Source organism: Sciurus vulgaris, assembly GCF_902686455.1.
Source record: "Sciurus vulgaris genome assembly, chromosome: 5".
NCBI lineage: Eukaryota > Metazoa > Chordata > Mammalia > Rodentia > Sciuridae > Sciurus > Sciurus vulgaris.
Genome location: NC_136465.1, coordinates 154,714,579 through 154,734,199, shown reverse-complemented (window position 1 = coordinate 154,734,199; position 19,621 = coordinate 154,714,579). Strand labels below are relative to the sequence as shown.

The 19,621-nt window shown below is 42.7% G+C and overlaps 1 protein-coding gene across 2 annotated transcripts in view; it reads right to left on the bottom strand.

The window, feature by feature from the left end:
* Positions 1 to 19,621, bottom strand: part of PLXNC1 (plexin C1) — a 140,719-nt gene that overhangs the window by 45,518 nt on the left and 75,580 nt on the right. For both annotated transcript variants that reach the window (XM_079142819.1, XM_079142820.1), the window contains exons 10-17: positions 16,927 to 17,066; positions 13,758 to 13,937; positions 10,975 to 11,062; positions 7,289 to 7,492; positions 6,982 to 7,167; positions 4,573 to 4,675; positions 1,707 to 1,808; positions 1,301 to 1,404 (exon numbers count right to left, since the gene is read on the bottom strand). In XM_079142819.1, coding sequence (XP_078998945.1) covers positions 1,301 to 1,404; positions 1,707 to 1,808; positions 4,573 to 4,675; positions 6,982 to 7,167; positions 7,289 to 7,492; positions 10,975 to 11,062; positions 13,758 to 13,937; positions 16,927 to 17,066 — 1,107 coding nt within the window. The remainder of the gene's footprint in view (positions 1 to 1,300; positions 1,405 to 1,706; positions 1,809 to 4,572; positions 4,676 to 6,981; positions 7,168 to 7,288; positions 7,493 to 10,974; positions 11,063 to 13,757; positions 13,938 to 16,926; positions 17,067 to 19,621) is intronic.

Sequence of the window (19,621 nt, the reverse complement as noted above, 5' to 3'; positions counted from 1 at the left end):
TTAAATTCTTAATGGGGATCTCAGATTGCTGGGAAATCAGACTCGAGATGCAACCTTTGCTGAGGCCCTGCGAAGTCATCCTGATTCAGGGACTTGAACTCCCTTGCCTAATCACAGTGCTGCCATAGAAGTGGATGGGGCAGCAAATGGCAAATCTTGATGCCCAGTGATCTTAGAGGATAAGTTAAAAAAATACAAGTACAAAAAACTGAAGTCTTATTTACAGCCTTCTTGATTTACAGTACTAAGGGTTGGCTCTAAAAACATGTGGGTGTTTTATGGAGGTATCCCATCCTCCAGACACAGCATCCGCACATCATGGTGTCCGCTTCTAGAATTATGGAGAAGGTGAAAACTGCTTACTGCATGTGTCTGGGTTTCTGAATTCTAGGCTTCTAGCCAAATGTAACTGACAAACTTCTGGTAAGGTGATACAGACTCTCCTTTGACCTGGAGAGATTGCTCAGAAGTCTAGACTTAAATATGTGAATCGGTGTTGATGAGTTCCAGAGGTTGGGTCTCTGTGGTCCACCAGTTTCAGGACTGGAAAATAAAAGCAAGATGGCGGAACTGGAGCATCCAGATGTGGAGGTGATGATACAGAGGATGAGTGAGGACCTCGCCAAAGTCTTGGGAGGGTAAATGAAGAAGGCTGAGTGAGTGGGTGAGGAAATGGAGGTGTCTGAACAGAGGTGAGACCAAAAACCCAAAAGGCTAAGTAGACTACTCCTCAGAGTTGTACAACAATTAATCATTTGTGTGGCTGTTTCTACTAAATGAGGACAATATAAACTGATCAGATGAAGAAAAACTGACCAAGAGAAGCTAAAAATGCCTGTTATCAATGCAAATTCCATACATGTCTGCTTTCCTCCCTTTGCCTGAGAGCAGTACTCCTCACTTCCAATTGAGAAGTAATAGTGAATAATCTAGTAGCTGCAATGTAAGTCAGGCAGATAAACACAACAAATTGGCCAGCCCACAATTTATTGATTTCTAAATGAATTAGCTTACTTCCTGCTACAAATTCAGTGCTAAACTGGTAGTAAAATAAAGCAAAAATCATCACTTTGAACTTCCAGCCCTACTAGGTTTTTGTTACTGGACAAAGAGTAATCACCAGTGACTCATCACTGCTTTATACCCTAATCAATGCAATTAATAATTATCTGCCTTCCTGCTCTGCTCCAACTTAAGCCAGGATTTTGAACCAAGTGTATTATCTGCAGCTGCCTTGGAAGCAAACACCTTCATTATTATTCAAGACTCAACCTTAGGAATATGATCAATGCTTCTTTACCTCAGGGAAGAAAGTTCTCAGAGCAAAATGTTTGTAGTCAAGGAAGGGAACAGTTCCAAAACTATCAACCACATCCAATTTATCCATCTGCAGCTCAGCAAAGCCTGCAAAACAGAATCCCAAGAGCAATATTTTAACTCCACAAACAATGGATAAGATCTTCTGCTGTTTTGTCTAACACGGAGTATGACCTTGGTTTTCATTAAAGAAGAAACAATAGATAATTACTTGGTTGGCTGCAGAGAAGAGCTAAAATAAAACACAAAGCCAGACCCAGGCCCTGCTGTTTAGTTGTCTTCTATTATACAAACAGTTCCCGATACTGTGGCCATCTCCATTTAAGGGTGAAAATTAAAATAAGAGTAAAATAGCCTTGTGTTTCTACAAATAAAATTTTGGAGCCTACCATCTCGGATCTCCTTCCGGAGTTCACTTTCCAAGAGCTCTAGCTGTTGACTTTGTTTGCGACTTAGTTCCTTTGATTTCTGCCTGGTCACCCCTACGGCCGCTGGGGAGACAGAAATACTACGTCAGATGGACATGTTAATTTGAAAAAAAAAAAAACAAAAAAAAAAAAAAAACCAACAACTTGAAAATGAGAAGAATCAGAGGCAGAGAGATCAAGAAACTAGAGAATAGCACTTAAGAGCTGGATTTTATAAGGAAGATTTCCCAGTGAGAGGTCACTGTAAAGAGGAAGATACTAAAATGCAACAGAAAAAAAAAAAATCCACTCATTTTAAAAGTGAAAACTAAATCAAATAACCTTCACTTGTAACCAAAAATCCCAGTTGGCTGAAAAGTAATGAAACAGGTCACGTTTCCCTACAGCCACAGGCCACTTATATTGTTCCATTCTTTTTTCACTGTTTCTAAACATCCCTGGAGAAATAACAGTTGTGAGGAAAATGCAGAAAGAAAGTACAGATCCTCCTTTGGTTACATAAGCCAAACTTGCATAGCTCTAACGGGGTGATATAATGGGTAGGCCATAAGGAACCCCCACACCTGGACATTGCTTCTTTCTCTGCCCCACCTTGCTCCTAACCCTGTGTTGAGGAAGTAAACTGAATGGATTCAGTGTTTGGGTTCATGTCCCTGCTCTGTCATATACTAGCTGTGTGACCTTGGATAAGGTTCTTAGGCTCTCTGTGCTTGGTTGCCTTATCTGTAAGAGTGTTTGCCTCATGGTGATGTTGACAGGTTTATAAGAAGTAACTCACAGGAAGCATTTAGAACCGAATCCTTAAGAAGGAACAAGTACTCAACAATTGTCAACTCGTTATTGTTCTAGGAATAGTTTCTCCTCTTTTAACAGAAATTAGAAAATGAAAGGGCTCCGCTACCTATAGGTGTGAATGGTGCGGAGAGAGACTGCATCACAGAGGAGAGCAGACCTCACCACAGCACACGCTGTGCGCCTCCAAGACAGGGCTCAGTACGTAGTGATTCTCAAACATACTTGGCCACAGAACCCCTTTCCAGGAGTATTGCTTGGTACCATGGTTCCTCAGGCTGAACTTTGAGCATGCAAGGGGAGCTAGTGGGTCACATCCACAGAGCAGGGAGCTTTTGTGGCAGAAGTCCATGGGGGATGTCCTGAGGTGGCGGGCCCAGGCCCGGGGTGCTTCATGTGTCTGCTACTGACAGGATTGATGGACTGAAGGGTATACTTACTCAAGCTGCTGGTGACACATTCTCCCTGGGATGCATAAGAAGGGGATATGCATTCTAAAGGGTTTTGCAGACACAAATAAAGAAATATGTCACAGGGAGCCTACTTCACCTTTAAGAACAGAAACAGTCTCTACAAATGAAGTGAAGGGAGTGGAATGGGGAGCCACACAGAGCTCCAAGAATCATGATGCGGACGTGACTTTCTGCTGAGGTTGGTATGTATGTGAGGTTGTGTAAGAACAGCAGATTCTCAAATAGCCCAGCATTTGGACTTTACAAGTAATCTCCTTAGTTTGAAGCTAACATCAGCCAAGACTTTATTACAATATCAAGCCCAATTTGAGATTCTAAATAGATGATGGGGCCGGGCAACTTGGGGAGAACATAAAAGATACCTGAATTAATCAACAGGACAAAACAGGATCTCTGAGAAGTGAATTCATTCCATTAGGCCTGTTAATCAAACACATAACTCTCTCCTTCACTGGATTGGGAACTATTCAAGGCAAAGGACCAGGCTGTGATTCATGTCTCCAGCCAGAAATCTGCACAGTGAGCAGCAACGTAACAGATACTTGGTTTAAAAAAAAAAAAAAAAAAAAGGCGAATGGGTGCAGAGATGAATGAATGAATGAACAAGGGAGGTGGTGAGTGGAGACCAGGAAACCTTCAGCAACTGCCTTGACTAGACTAAAATATTAGAAAGGCAATACTTGTATTGAATCAAAAAATATGAAGTACTCCATCGGTAGGTGAACTTTATTTCAAAGGAGATGAAATAGACCTAGAATGAAAAGCAGCTCAGAACCAGAGGTCACAAACTAAATGGGCACAGGGATCAGGTCCATGGATGGGGTGAGTTGTCTGGGGGAGATGATGAGACTGTGGGAAAACTGGGGAGCCCTGTCCTCTCTCCAGGGGGCACCCCTACGAAGCTCTAGTGAATGCATGTCACAGATCCATTGGGTTCCAGTGATTCAGCTCTTTCAAATTTTCAAGAAAAAATTTGAAAATGTGAATTGCCTGATTTTTAAATATTGTCAACTTCTTCCAAGTTTTAAAAAATGCTGTGTAGCCCAACCAAACACATCCATGGGCCCGATTCAGCCAGGGGCCATCGCCCCGGGAGCTCTGTGTTCACAGGAATCTTGCAACATTGCAACAGATGACAGTTCTTTGCACACTTGCAAAGTCTAGTTCTGCCAGGAGAAGCAGGGCTGGGTGGGGTGGTCTTTGGTGGGGCAGTAAGGCAGGATGAGGTGTCCAAATCCCAGGAATCCATAACCCGTGAAGAATGCTGAAGGAATAACGTAAATAACGTAGATGGACCTTCTCCCATCATAATTCAAAGGATCATATTTCTCAAATACCAAAATGCCATCTTTGTGATCTAGCCTTTTATTAATGAAGCATCCTTAAAAAAATCTTCCAAAAGCCCTCTATGTGCACCTATCATTCCCATCCCAAAGTTTTGATTTGGGTTTTCACCCGTTAACACTTCATTGAAGCAAACAGCTCCTAAAAGCTGAAAGTCTGCTGCCTGACGAGAAGCCCCAGGGAATAATTTCTCTGACAAAATTAAACAGGGCACTTACCAAAAATGACAATCACTAGCAAGACGGGAAGCACAATCAGAAAATACCACGTGGAAGGAACTGATTCTTGCTCCACATAAAGCTCCAAGTTTCCCAGTCTGACCTATTGGGACAGAGTGTCATTAGACCTAAGGGACTTGAATATCATATTTGTGTACATAATTTGTGCCCCAAGTGGTCTCCCTCAAGATACAAAAAAAAAAGTGGTGCTCAAGGTAGGAGTCTGAGTTCAAATCCCACCCCGGAACAGATTGGCTATGCGTCCTTGGGCAAATGAACATCTACTGTGCCTCAGTTTCCTGATGTGTCAGTTGAGGTGTGAGGACCCGACCTGGAGACTTCAAACTCTGGCCCTTGTTGCTCTGAGAGTCATAAATTTTAGGAGTGGCCCAATAAAGAGGCAGACGTTTCCCTGCCTTTTATTCCATGAAGGCGACTGGATTTCATTCCTTCTACACCTTCTGCTCCTTGGTAGGTTGATTTTTTAAAAAATATTTTTATTAGTTGTTGATGAACCTTTATTCATTTATTTATAAGTGGTGCCAAGAATTGAACCCAGTGCCTCACACATGCCAGGCAAGTACTCTACCACTGAGCCACAGTCCCGGCCCCAGTGGGTTGATTTTGAATAAAGCATCTTATGGTGAAACCAGTTTGGCAATGCTGATGAGATCATCCCTGAGAGCTTTTTCCAGTTTCAGCTTTTTTGTTGAGAGGGGTGGGAGAGGGTAATGAAAATTTCAAATAACTCGAAAAGGGAAAAACTGTAACCTAGCCTTCTTTCTCTGTAGGTGTACATGGAAATATGAAGGCACAGTTGTACACAGGAAATATGAAGTGCTTGGAACCATGGTTACTCCTAAGGAGGCATCAAGCAAAGCGGAGGGGCCAGTTCTGAACCAGCCAGCCCAGGTTGCCCCTCCCAGCCCGACCAGCTGCAGGAGCTGGAGCTAGTTACCATGCAGTCCTCAGTCTGCTCATCTCTGAAATGGGCTGTTGTGGATTAAACACACTCTATCCTTTTAGATACAATGGCTTATGGCACCCCCGCTCAAGACTCAGAGCCGCTTCCCAGAGCGCCAAAGCCAAGCCCTTGCCATAGCCCACAAGGTCCTAAGGATCTCCTCTCCCCCTTGTTAATGGTCTAACCTCTGAGAGAGCTCCCCCTTGCTCCCTCCATTCCAGCCACACTGAGGCTCAAACACACGGAAGGCTGCAGCCTCAGGACCTTCGTGGCCGCAGTTGCCTCTACCCAGGATATGCCAGCCCAGCTCACCCATGGCTAGCTCCCTCTTCTCCTGGAGACCCTTGCTCAGATGTCACCTTGCAGGCAAATGCCACTGGTAGCACTGCCCCCCACTTTTTTTGCATGTTTTCTCCTCTACTGTGTCCCCGTCACAGTGTAGACACTTTGGGGCTGTGCTGCAAATGGGGAAGAACATTAGCCTCACTCCTCCCAACTCCCATGAAGGGTGGAATATGTGTGTCCAGCTGTTGTTGATTTACAGTTATTGTTACCCCCTTACCATACAGATGAACAAAGGGAAGCACAGGGAAGTCAGGTGACTTACCTAAGGGCACACAGCTATTAACTGATGCAGCTGGGACATTTTGCTTTCCAATCTCATATGTTCATTTTTCTTGTCTTTATTTCTGACTATCGATCATAATTTTTTTTTTTTTTTTGGACGTACTGGGGATGGAACTGGAACCCAGGACCTTTTGCACATGCTCAGCAAGTGCTTTACCATGGTGATAACGTCCCCAGCTCCATTAAGCATTTTTTTAATATAGTCTGTGTCAACCCTCAAATGCCACATGCATTAGAAACGGTGACTTCTAATATGTTTCCCTTCTCAGTGGTCGCACATCTTAATTGTGGGACACAAATACACCAGCGATGGGTCCCAAACATCTGGGGAAAGAAGGACCGCAGGAAGTATGACTTCATGGTGAAGGAAGTGGCTTGCGACCCATAGATGATCAGACCATAGACTCTCAGAGTCTCATGCTACTCTGGGTGTGCTGAAAAGACCCCTGTTTTGGGTTATTGCTCAGACATGTCACCTTCACATTTGGAATAAGAGTGACAGCTCATTTGTCAGTGGGTCTAGAGATTCTGCTTGCAGATGCAACCGTCTAAATGTATGGCTAGAACAAAAGCTATCAAGACTCATTAGTATTATAGACAATGGTGTGCTCAGTGCTTTGACATTCAAACAGGCACATGGATGGATTCTGCCAGCTATTTTGGAGGAATTATGCTTGGGCTTGCAGTACCAGCTTTGTTTATTCTATTTAAAGTGAAGATCTAAAGATTCACAGAAGATTCCATTCTGGTCTCTGGGTTAGCCAATGAGTTACCAAAACTCAGGTAAAGATGGCAGGTGGCACTGCCAGGTGACTCACGCGGACTTTCTTGGAAGAAGTGGCAATGCTGTTGGCATTCCTGATGTTTTTAATTTTGCAGAGGATGGTGGTGAGATCTTGGTTTCTGGTAATATTTTCAAAACTGCAATTTAATTGCTTATTTTCCCCATGGAAGAGTGTGATTTCAATGTCTTTCTTGGAAATGTTGAAGTTGTCGTTTTCTTTCTGTGAAGAAAAAAATAAAGACGAAGAAATTAGGGCTCACATGGAAACTCATCCAAAAAGCGCAGCGCACCTTTACAGCCAGAGTGTGCGAGCATCTCAGCCAGAGAGAAAAGAAACATACTTGAATTTTTACTTCCAACTCTGTGTCAATCTCAGATTCTACTCGATACCCTGTAAATCTGGGGTCCTCAAGATACTGCAGCGTTCCACAGTCCAAATAGGTATCTTGTACTCTCAGCTTCACAGCAACATTCGTACGTGTTTTTGAACTCTTTAGGCTGGGGGCTAAAAACCTGCAGAAAGTCGCCATACAATGTTCAGAGACCTGGGAGAGAAGCAAAGAGCAATTTAATAACTGAAAGACCTTGGCTCTGGTCTCTAAGAGCTAAGTGATGCGGGCAACCAAACTTCTTGGTACTTCTGTTTTCCTGTCTGTCTAATGGGGGTAGCAACACCCCCTATCTCACAGGGTGAATCCTGAATTAAATTAGATGGAATAAGGCTCATTCAATTAAATGAGGGCTGCATTGAATGAGATTATGCATGCAAAAATGCTTAGAATACTGTTTGGCCCATGGTTAGCACTCAACACATTATTGCTAATAATGTAATAATGAAAGCTGTCAGAAGGTTATGCAATGGCAAGACAGGCTCTGCAGAAGCTCATGCAGGCTACAGAAAGGGGAAGACTTTGACCTAAAGGGCTTAAATATCTTTTGAGCCAGCCCAACCAAGTCCCCAGAAACTTCTGGAAGAGCAGAGCAGAGCACAGCCCTTGGCGAGGGCCAGCTCCTGATCTGCTTGCGGCTGGTTGAGTCACTCTTTGTTGGGGAACCTCCTGCAGAGCATTAGCAGAAGTCAGTAACCACAGGAGGAGAAGGCCTTGCAGGCATGGCAGAAGACAGGAGAAAACAAAAGTCAGAGGGAAATCAAGGTCCCCAAGAGGCGAAGATGGAACAACTGGAAACGAGGCAGAAAAACATGGCTGATCTATGGGTTTACTAAACAGCAGCAACAACAACGTAAATACATGGTCACTTTCAGGTGCCCAGAGAGGAGGGGGAAGCTGACAGATGTTTAAAGAGTAAGCGAGGCTTAGGAAAAGAAATTTGTCAGGTGGGGAAATGAGTCTCCTCTTCACTTTCTCTGACACTGCAGTGTAAAGGGCAGGACCAGACACAGGGCGGACCCGCAGAGGACGAGGCCTCCCTTCCACTTATGCTTTTCTTCACGACCCTGTCTCACTTTTTCTATCACCTTCCTGTGATAAGATGAGACCACTCTACCCACCTCCTCGGCAGCCTTAGCCCCAAGAAGGTTGGCTTTTTACTTCTAGAAAGTTTTCCAGCAACGGGGTCACCCCAACCTCACTGTCCTAAAGACCCCATGTGTCCATACCAGTGACCAATTCCAACAGTGCTCTTTTTCTCTAATTTTTGAGCAACTTCTCAGCTGCCTCCCTGGCCAACCTATGTACTTCTACACCTTCAAGCGGAGCTTCCTTTCAGACTCTATCCTAGGAGCTCCGTCCTCCATCCTGGGTGTTCTTGCTTCCATGCTGTTGTCCCCACCTTTCTTCAATGCTAAGGCAAGTTGGTCCTCTCTCCCATCACCATGGTCAGCCCATTAGGCCTGTCCTGCTGACAAGAGCCAGTGGAGAGCTTGGCCTGGGGCTGCTGACATTTTAGACATGTGGGAACACTTCCATGAGCATCCTTGTTGATTAGACTCCTGCCCCTTTTTCAGTTCCTGCCTCTCTGAACTGTCCTCTGTACCACTGTTAAATAGTGACTTCAATGTACTCAAGTCACTCACAGCTCAAGGACCTGGGTAGCGGGGTAGGAAGGACAGTAGAGTGAGGCAGACATTGTTACCTCATGTACATATATGACTGCATGACTGATGTGATCCTACAACGTGTACCAGCAGAAACGTGAGAAATTATACTCCATTTATGTATGATTTATCAAATGTATACATGCATTCTACTATGAGAATAAATTTAAAAATTTTTAAAAAAGCTCTCCACTGCCACAGAATTAATGGCAGGGATTTCAGTATGACACCTTCTTGCATGGCCTCAATACGGTTTTCCAGCCATCCCCCTTGCTCATTCCTGACCCATCCTCTAGATTCCAGCTGAACAGGATTGAGTCAAAATCCATTCTGAGCAGGTGAGGAACCTGTCCTCTGTATTGGCAACCACCTCCTTGCTTCTACCACCCAAATCCATCTTGCTACATTTTGGAGCAGGCTTTTTTTTTTTTTTTTTTTTTGTACCAAGGATTGAACCCAGGGGTGCTTAAACACTGAGCCATGTCCCCAACCCTTTTTATTTTGTATTTTGAGGCAGGGTCTCACTAACTTGCTTAGGGCCTTGCTAAGTTGCTGAGGTCTGGCCTATAACTTGCGATCCTCCTGCCTCAGCCTCCCGAGTTGCTGGGATTACAGGCAGGAACCACCATGCCCGGCTCTGCGGTAGTCTTCGACCTATCGGCATATAATTTTTCTTTCAATGAAACACATAGCATCATCTTGGACTCACGGGGTTTCTGAGATGGAAGGGAACTGAGCACCTAGCACTTAATGATACCTGTGATGCCACCATTCAATCCCAGCATAGATTTGCCATCTCCATGAAGGTGGTATGTCTGTCTCATCTTTTGTCCTTGCATTCAGAAAATTAATTTGCCCACAGTAGGTGATCAATAAATTGTACCTGATTTGGGAACAGCATTTGGGAAGGAGAGCATCCACTGACATGTTCAGACCATGCCTCTGGTCAGAGGGTCAGTAGAGCAACTGGAAGTGTTTGTATCATGGACACATGACCTGGGATCAGGCACTTACAAGGGCTGGAACTGGCTCTGAAGCATGTCAGGAGGTGGACATGTGCAGGATGAATCAGGAGGCCCTGTACCTAGGCCCGAGCCACACTGAGCCCAAGCAAAGTCTGCAGCCACCCTAAGTGGTCAGATGGGGCCCAGAGAGGCTGTTCCTCTTACATTGCTCATCAAAGAATGAGAGAAAGGGGAAGAGAGAAAGGGAAGAACATTGAGGAAGCACTTAGAAGTCTTCTTGGAGTGCCCAACCTGTATCTGAAGTCCCTTAATTCCTTCCTCACTCTTGACCTTGACAACCTCCATCTAGAAGTTCTGAGAGAATCCTGGTGCTCAGATAGGAGAACTGAGCAGCGGGTGGGGACCCAGCCTGCCCTGCAGTTTCCATCATGGGGAGACAGAAAGCAAGGAAAGGTGACAGTAGGGGGGAAGGGACCTGAGGAGGAGACAAAGGCAGGAGAAGAAGATGCGACAGGATTTCTGGGACCTTAGCAAGTCACCCACCTCTCTGAGCCTCAGCTCTCTCTGCAGTGGGAACACCTCCACCTACCCTTCACAGAAATGCCATCCTTCACACCCCACCTCAACCACATACATGGTTTTCACACATATTCATGAGCATCGTCTCATTAAAGTGACTTGCCACAAATCACACAAGCAGCCAACGGCGGGCCTTGTCATACCAAGTTCATTTTCCGAAATGCTCAACTATTAGTGTGAAGTCTTGTTATTTCTGGTGTAGCCCAGGTAGCACATATCATGTGATAGGAAAAAATTTTTTAAAAATAGATAAATTTAAAAAGTTTATAAAACCAAAGACACAGAAATAAAGACTATCCCCCCAAGAAAATTTAGTAGGATGAAAACAAACTCACTCCTGGAAATAACTATTTAACTTGGATTAAAAAAATTTAAAAATAAATAAGAAAAGAAAATAACTATTATGACAAAGTTGTGGAAGACTTACATTTATGTTTCCTTTTAGTTCATGTGAAATGATTAAGTTGTCAATGACATCAAAATTTCTGCCCACGATTGTGATATTTTGACCACCACTGTAAGAAAAAAAAGCAACAGGCCATTTGCATTAGTGAACAAAACTATTGATTGAGTCACATTTAATAGTAAACTCAGTAATGTTAGGGAGAAAATTATTTAAAATTTTTTAAAAATTTTAAGACAGGATCTCACTAAGTTGCTAAGGTTGGCCTCGAACTTGTGATTCCAATGCCTCAGCTTCCCAAATTGCTGGTATTACAGGCATGTGCCCCAGGGCCCAGTTTAGAAAATTAATTTCAAATGCAAAACAACTGTAGAAGTCTTTTAAGGTGATTAGCCACAAATTTGTGGTTTTTAAGACATAGAAATAAAAAAAAAAATCCAGGCCAGATGCTATTTTAATTCTACAAAGATGCCCAAATTCCTTAATAGAATTTGAATTTGTTGTGCCATTTCACCACACATAATCAGATCATCAGCTGTACCTTGAAAAGGTTTCACTGAACAGAATTTTGTTTGATTGCCATTTAATCTATATGAAGATTCTTCAATCTAACAATTTTCAAAATCAAACTCCCAACCTACCAATTATATTTTATTTAGGGAAACAGGGAACACTTTGGACAAGGTAAAATTAGGAACAACATTAAAAAGGATCAATTTCAAAATTTGGGAAACCATATAAATAACCGTGAAAGGGGAGGCTACATTTATCTCTCCAAAACCAAGTCCAACTGACCTCACGTATTCTCGGTGCATCACTAGATATAAACCAAGTGGTCACTGGGCGTGAAATAAACAGCTGGCGTCCCCGTTCTCATGGGTCACCAGACACTCATTCTAGGGGACAGGAGTCTGTGTATATCAGGTCCAACAGCCGGCTGAGGCCCTGATGATGAGACCAGGAGGTGGACAACAGCAGGCCAAGTTGTGTAGGGCAGAGAGAAGACACTGGGCCCCAAGCCCTCCAGCTGCAAGGGGGCAGGGCTGAGCTGGCCTCCTGCCAGCCTATCCTGATTTCCAGAACACAATTCCAGCGTCATCTGCTGATGGCCAGGCTGCAGAGCCCCACTTCTGCTCAAAGCACAAAGACCCGAGCAACCAAGACACACAGACCAAGAGCGTCACAGACGGTGGGTCAGAAAGAAATCCCTTAACTCATTGCAAAGCAGAGTACTGCAGAGTCTTGGCACAACATCCTGGGCCAAACCACCTGGAAGCCAGGCTACCTTGCTGGAATTCTCTCCATGCCTCAGTTCATACTCTATCAAAGGGACGACCCATATAGGTCTCTCTGGCTTGCGGTGAGGACTAACCGGGTTGACAGATGTAACTCACCAAGCAAAGGTAAGGGCTGCTTCCACGTCTACTTCTAAACACAGGATGGAACCAGTCCCAGAGCACGGGAGTGCTGTATAACGGCCTTGGCTTTGAAGCTTTAATTTTTCTTTCACCACTGAAATGGGCCAAAAACTGTGCCCTTGTCCTAAACCCCAGTACCTTGGAATATAACTGTATTTGGATATTACTGGGGTGGACCCTAGTCCAACGAATCCATCTCTCCTAATGAAGAGGAGATTAGGACCCAGACACAGGGAAGAATGTGTGGAAGTACAGGGGAAAGTCATCAGGGAGAAGCCCCAGAAAAGCCAACCCTGCCAGCACCTCCACCTCAGAAGTCCAGCTCTGGAACTGAGAAGAAATGGATTTCTTTTTCGTTTTTGTTTTGTCTGTTGTTTGCAGTACTGGGCATTAAACCCAGGGCCTCATGCTTGCTAGTCAAGTGCTCTACCACTGGGCTACATCCCCAGCCCTATAGAAATAGATTTGTGTGTGTAAGTTTTGTTACGGCAGCCCTACAAACTAATACAGTCACCTCTCACTTAAACTCAAATAAGAACATCAGAGGTGAATTTTTTTCCTTTCTTTTTCTTTCTCCCAAAGCTTTGTCTGCCTGTAGTTTTATCTAGAGAATACTTTGAAAATTAGCTTCACGCTGTGTTTGATGAACAAAGTCTCTTTAAGGTTATATTCCAAAATCTGAATGTGAATTTAAATTCAACTAGGGAGAGAAATTTTTTTCCCTCCTTAATATATTGGATTCATCTGAAAGAATTTATTTTGGAATTTCCATCTCACTTAGGGGGTATCTTTGAAATGTACATACTGCTTTTCCTTTCGATTGTGATAGCTCCCAAAGTTTCTTCCAAAGCATTCAAAACAGCTGACTCTTAGGGCCGGGGATGTAGCTCAGTGCTTGCCTGGCACGTGTGAGGCACTGGGTTCAATCCCCGGTATCACATAAAAACAAATAAGCAAGATAAGTGTTTTGTGTCCATCTACAATTTAAAAAAAATATTCTTTAAAAGCCAGCTGACTCTGAAGGTTATAAAATGAAAGATGTAAGAAAGGAACCTTTTATCATTGATCAGGAGTGACAACTGAGAAGAAGGTCACCCATCTGAAGCAGAAACCTAGGCTAAGAATAGTTACTGTGGTTCAACAAACATTTGAGCTGTGAGTTTCCTGGCAGCCATGGCCAAGAGAACAACAGGATGTGCTCAAAGCTCATGTGACAGTGGGGACAACCCGATTGCCAGGTACATGAGTTTCTAGGAGTAAACTCTAGGAGAACTCTGAGAGGAATTCAGATGGGGCTACTGTTTCTGAATGTATTTGCATGGCATCCGTGATCTGCATACATAAGGCCCTGAAGGAGAAGGAGACCAACGTCATGAATCTAGACTGTACCTGATCCAGGTGGTAGCAGGAAATATGAAGGAACAGTGAGGCAGGGCAATGTAGGATAAAGCTCCCACCGGAGAGCAGTTCCCACCGTCAAACTGGATACACACATCCTTCATCTCTTTTCGGCTCGATGGGAGAGAGAATTTCATATGGGTGTCATTTAGTACATGGCTAACCTGTATCCTAGAAAGGGGTAGAAAAGAACTCTTACATGACACAGACACTTAGCACCGCTGATGGCCCAAGATGACAGCCCATGAATTTCACTTGAACTACAACACCATACCAACCATCAGAACAGCTGCAGACAACTAGTGATTTATCAAGGGCCGTTTGCCCAGTTGGGGAATGATCTGGGGCTGGGTTCCTCTTTTTAGGGGTGCACTTTTATCTTTTTATTTGCATTTCCCTTAGAAGTGGGGAAGGAAGGGGAAGTAACCATTGCCCTTCAAAAACCCCAATAGAAAGTGGAACATGCAAAGGGTATTACATTGTATTAAGAAACCATGGTTAATTTTGTGGAGTATGGTCTTGATAATACTCTTATCTATTAGAGGTAGAGACCCAGTATCTATGAGCAAAGGGATATGGAGTCTGGATATGCTTTTAAGAAACTCCAGCTGCTACACTCACCACCCCACCCCCCGCCCCCTTGAAGAAAGTAGATGAGATAGATGAATGGAGACTGGAAAAATGTTGATAATTTTTGAAACTTTGTGAAGTGGTTCATTATACTCATTTCTCTTGTATCTTGTATGTGTTTGAACATTTCATATTAAAAAGCTTTTCAAAAAATGAAAACAAAAGAAGTCCCAGTTAAGCACTAGGAGGGGAGAACCCAACACCAGACAGAGGGAATTCTGTCATTTGAAAAGCATAGAGCCTACACTGAGCCCAGGAGTCTCAGGGTCAATCAGCATCACTAAATTGCCCCCTTGGGAGCCTCCCAGCTTGGGAATTAGCTGGGACTGTCCTGGGTGCTTCTGACATCCAGCAGAAGCTGTCCTTGATGCTCTTCAGGAGTCAAAGCAAAGCCTTCCACAACATTCCCTCTGTCACCTCAGCTTCCTACGATGACCCTGGAGAGCACACATCAAAACTGGGCTGCGTCTGAATAAGGCTTAGTTGAACTATGTTATAGGAGAGTCTATTAATTAGTACTTAAAGGATGCATGCCCAATTATTAATTTTAACACCATTAATAAACTTTACGAAAATGCAAATTGAAAAAAAATCATTGCATCAGTTGGTACTTACCCTACCTCAGACAGTCTATTCATAGGAAAACTCTAGGAAATTCATTGTCAAACGGCTGATCATTAAAATCCAAACTTGTTTATCAATTTTAGAAGGAGAGAGGTGGAAATGTAGGTCATTCCACTGCGACCCTGGTATTTTTCTCTTCAAAATAATTGCATATTTACAAAAAGACCATATTAAAGGAGTGGGGGATTAGCATGGGCTCAGGTATAGGATTAACCAGGTATTATGTTGGCTGCTCATGAACTTGGGTTCCGCTGCACAGATGTGGTTACTGAAATGCTAGACACAGAAAGGTCTCTCAGTCATTTAATTTAATAACTGCAGTATTTCAAGACACACTCGGAATGGAAATGAGAGCATAAAGAGTCAGAAACGGGTAATACTCTGAAAACGACTTATTTTCCAGTGAAGCTGATTGCCTTTCAGTGAACACATAGGTGTCTAACTTCACAGATTTCACTCTACAAAATGGAAGATTTTCACGGTAAGGTATTTAGCCAGGATAAATGGCACGAGAACACCCAGGTTGCATAGATACTGCCTCTAACGTGTGCTTGATCGCTCAGGTAGGGCGCGCAAGCCACTGACGAGCAGCTCTCTCATCAGGATGGTAGATATTCCAGATTTACTGCTACTGGGGGCAGGGGATGGCAGTGATGTGCAGCAAATGAATTAGAACAGAAAATGCAGTAAATAAGCATGGCAGATTAGAATGCTGTACAAATCTGTTTCAGTAGTTAGAAACCAAAACATCACGCTCCAGCAGATTGTCTTAACTGTATTTCCAGGATGAAAAAATCCTCAGTATTATACGTCATGTAGATGGCAACATCTTTTACTTCAAATTAGCCTGAATTTATAAAAGTTAACAAGCAGAAAACTCAAATTATTTGTTAGGTTATTATTATTATTATTAAAGTTCTTTCTTGTTATAGATTGACATAATACCTTTATTTGATTTGTTTTTTTTTTGACATGGTGCTGGGATCGAATCCAGTGCCTCACACATGCTAGGCAAGGGCTCTACCATTGAGCTATAACCCTGGCCCCTGTTATGTTATTATTATTACATCTCATTTTTTTTCTGGTGTATGGGGATAATAATTTGCCCAAGGGCATCAGTGAAAAACTGAACTTTTCTTTCTCACAATTCTACTGATAGGGCTGTGGCTGTGGCTCAGTGGTAGAGCACCTGCCTAGCATGCGTGAGGCCTGGGTTCAATCCTCAGCACCACATAAAAAAATAAATAAGTAATATAAAGGTATTGTGACCATCTACAACAAGAAAGAACTTTAAAAATAATAATTTTCAAAGATTCCAGTGGGAAGGAAAGAAGTCATAGAAATCATGACATTCAAGTGACACAGTGACTAGATATTTATGTTTGGGTGTTTTGTTCTTTTTTTAAAAAATCACTAATGATTTTTCCAAGTGCATTATCTCAACAACGATGTTTGCTACTCTTTATACTTGATTTCTTTTTTTTTTTTAAGTTGTAGATGAACACTATACCTTTTATTTATTTATTTATTTATGTGGTGCTGAGGATGGAACCCAGTGCCTCACATGTGTTAGGCAAGCGCTCTACCACTGAGCTACAGCCCCAGCCCCTATAATTGATTTTCTTCATGAAAATTAATCAAGGCTCCAAATAGGCAGTATCTTAAAATTATTATATACTGAGATTTTTGCAGGGAGGGGGGTAACATGGACATATTTTTTCATAATGAACTTCAAAGTTACTGTTAACATTATTTAACTTATTGGAATCACATCGAATGTGAGGGTAATTGTCTCTTACAGCGTGTGGAAATAAGTTGACTACAGAAAGGTTCTGATCATGCTGATTCCCTTGCATAGGTTTTAGTTTTATATTGTCAAGGATCAATTACTAGTATTTCAACTCACACATCCTTATCACAAGTACTGGTTCCTTTCAGGATCATGGTGATATTCGATGCCCGGGTAAAGTTTGCTCCTGTAACGATCACGCTACTTTTCCCTAATGTCGATATTTTCTGTGGCTCAATGGCCTTAATGTAGAAGACCTATTGGAAATAAGAAAAATTAAAACATAAGATCAAAGCCAAGAAATGGCACCGTTCCAAAAAATCTGTTGATGTGCTGCAGTTCGAAAAAATCACTGGGAAATTACAACATTTTGCAAACACAAGCAGACAGTGTTTAATGAAATCAATGAATTCAAGGAAGAGTGCTGCAGATTCATGTCTCTCAACATGCGACAGCATGAGGTCAAACCAATTAGTCTTTGTCTCACAAGACAGTTGAAAATACAGTTGAAGAGTCTGACATTCTGTCTGAAGAGACTATCACTCGAGTTTAGGAAATGCTCGCTGCCTCACGGCCTGGGGTGTCTGGGATGTACGTAAAACGCAGGAAAAGAAAAGGAGTTCATTGACTGGAGGCCAACAACAGACTAGTCATTACACTGAAATAAATGTCATTCCAGATACATTTAACTCCCTAGAAAGTAGTCTGCATTTTTGGTTTGTTTTAGTTAGATTACTTGAATCAAGAAATAAGCTTCAGGAAAAACAAACAAAAACAAAAAACCCAAACCTCAAGCCATCCACCTGTTCAGTCACCTATTACTACCAACAGTCGCATGCTTACGCCCTGGTGGCCAATCATTTCTTCTCCAGGATTTGCAGATACCACTATCTCTTCCCATGCTAACCAGTTACAGGCTTTATCAGGCCTAAAGTCAAGGATGTGTCCCTTGGAGTCACCTGATAGCTAGCTTCCTATCATGTAGGCATAGGCCTTGTTACTTCTCCATTTCCAATGTCTAATCAAATTCCCCTAAAAAAACAAAGCCCTTTATCTGATGGCAAGAATCATCTTTCCTTTTCAAGACAAAACAATCCCAATGTCTTTCGCTTTTCTCCTACAAATGCTAAGGTCCTTCATTTTGATCATTCTGTTGTTCTTGCGTAGACCATGGCCAGCAGGCTTGTATTCTTCTACAGTATGGAGACCAAGACAGGACTAAGATTCTAAGATCCTGGCCAATATAATGGACAGCAGATCTCAGCACGAGTGGACTTCATACTCACACTCTTGGTATTTGAAAATGACCCCCAGGTCCAGAGATGCATAACCATGTGACATTTGGTTTATGGCTTACCAGTGCTGAAAGCAGCCACTTAAGTGATAAAGTTCACCAGGAAGATACTAGAGTCACAGGAAGAGCTTTCTTGAGGTGACTGAGTATCTTCTGCTCTTTTGTGTGTCTAGCATTCACGGGGACGGCCCTGCCAGCTGCCAGAGCGGCCCATTCTGCTGAAATGGACATTCTCTCATTCTGCTCCTCTGGCGACACGGGTGCTATATAATAGAGCAGTCACCATCTCTCATCATCACTATGGACTGGCTTCAAGACTGAGGTAAATTCATCATCAGTGTCACCACAACAATGATGTCACCTGACAGGGAATTGATTTCGGTGGCCGAATTTATTTTAATCACTTTGAAAAGGACTTTAGCCCATATTTATTGAATCACTATGGGCCTGAAAGGGTCACTTTAATTATTCTGTTATACTTGACTGCATTTTATGGGAGAAATTATCTGCTGGAGTGGTACTTGGAATGGGGAGATTAGCAATGATTTCAGGATAAATCCCTTGCAAATGTCAAGTGTGTTGTATAGCAAAGGGCTTACTTTGTACTCTTACGTGGTGACAGCTAAGTGAACAAGTATTTATTGAGCACCTATAGGGTCCTTAGGACAGCACTAGATCTGGCAGGGGGTGACACGTGTATGTTTGCACTAGACTGGGAGCTGGCAAATGACAGTCTATAAGCAAACTCCTGTTTGCTACCTGTTTTTGTATGGCCCGTGGAAAAACGTCAGAAGGAGAAAGATATTTCATGACATACGAAAACACATGAAATTCAAATTTCAGTGTCCATAAATACCCTTTTGTGTATTGTCTCTGGTTGCTTTCACATTACAGTGGCAGGACTGAGAGGTTTAACAGAGACCGTACAGCCTGCAAAGTATAAAGTATTTATTCTCTGGTTCATTGTAGAAAAAAAAAAATTTTGCTCTTCTTAGGGAAGTAAGACATAATTAAAAAAAAATGTAAACTTCCATGCAGATGACATTTACATCCAAGTTCACTATGATTCTCAGGTTTCTTCTCTTTCTAGCTGGCCCTCCCTGCTTCCTCTGTTTATACCAAGGATATCTACTGAAGTACAAATTGCAAACATGCCAAGTACCTGCTACTTCTCTCCTCTTTGTACAGGATAAGGACAGCCTTATAACTAATGAACAAAAAAAAAATTTTTTAAAGGGAATTATTTTTTGTTCCTTAAATGGCTCTACAAACAGGATCATAAGACCTGCCACGTTGTCTCATTAACTTTTTATTTCCCCTTGAGTAGAGACAGTCTTGCTACTTCAAAAGGATTTCATTTTAAAGCCTTATTGTTTAGAGAAGTTTCCACTGGCCATGAAGGATAGAATCCAGCCCTGGCCTATCTCGTGAAAGCAGATGCTTGCGGTCTGCTTTGAAAGAGGGTCAGATTAGCTGTCCTTTGTTTGCTGTGATAACTTCTCCTAATCTTAATAAATG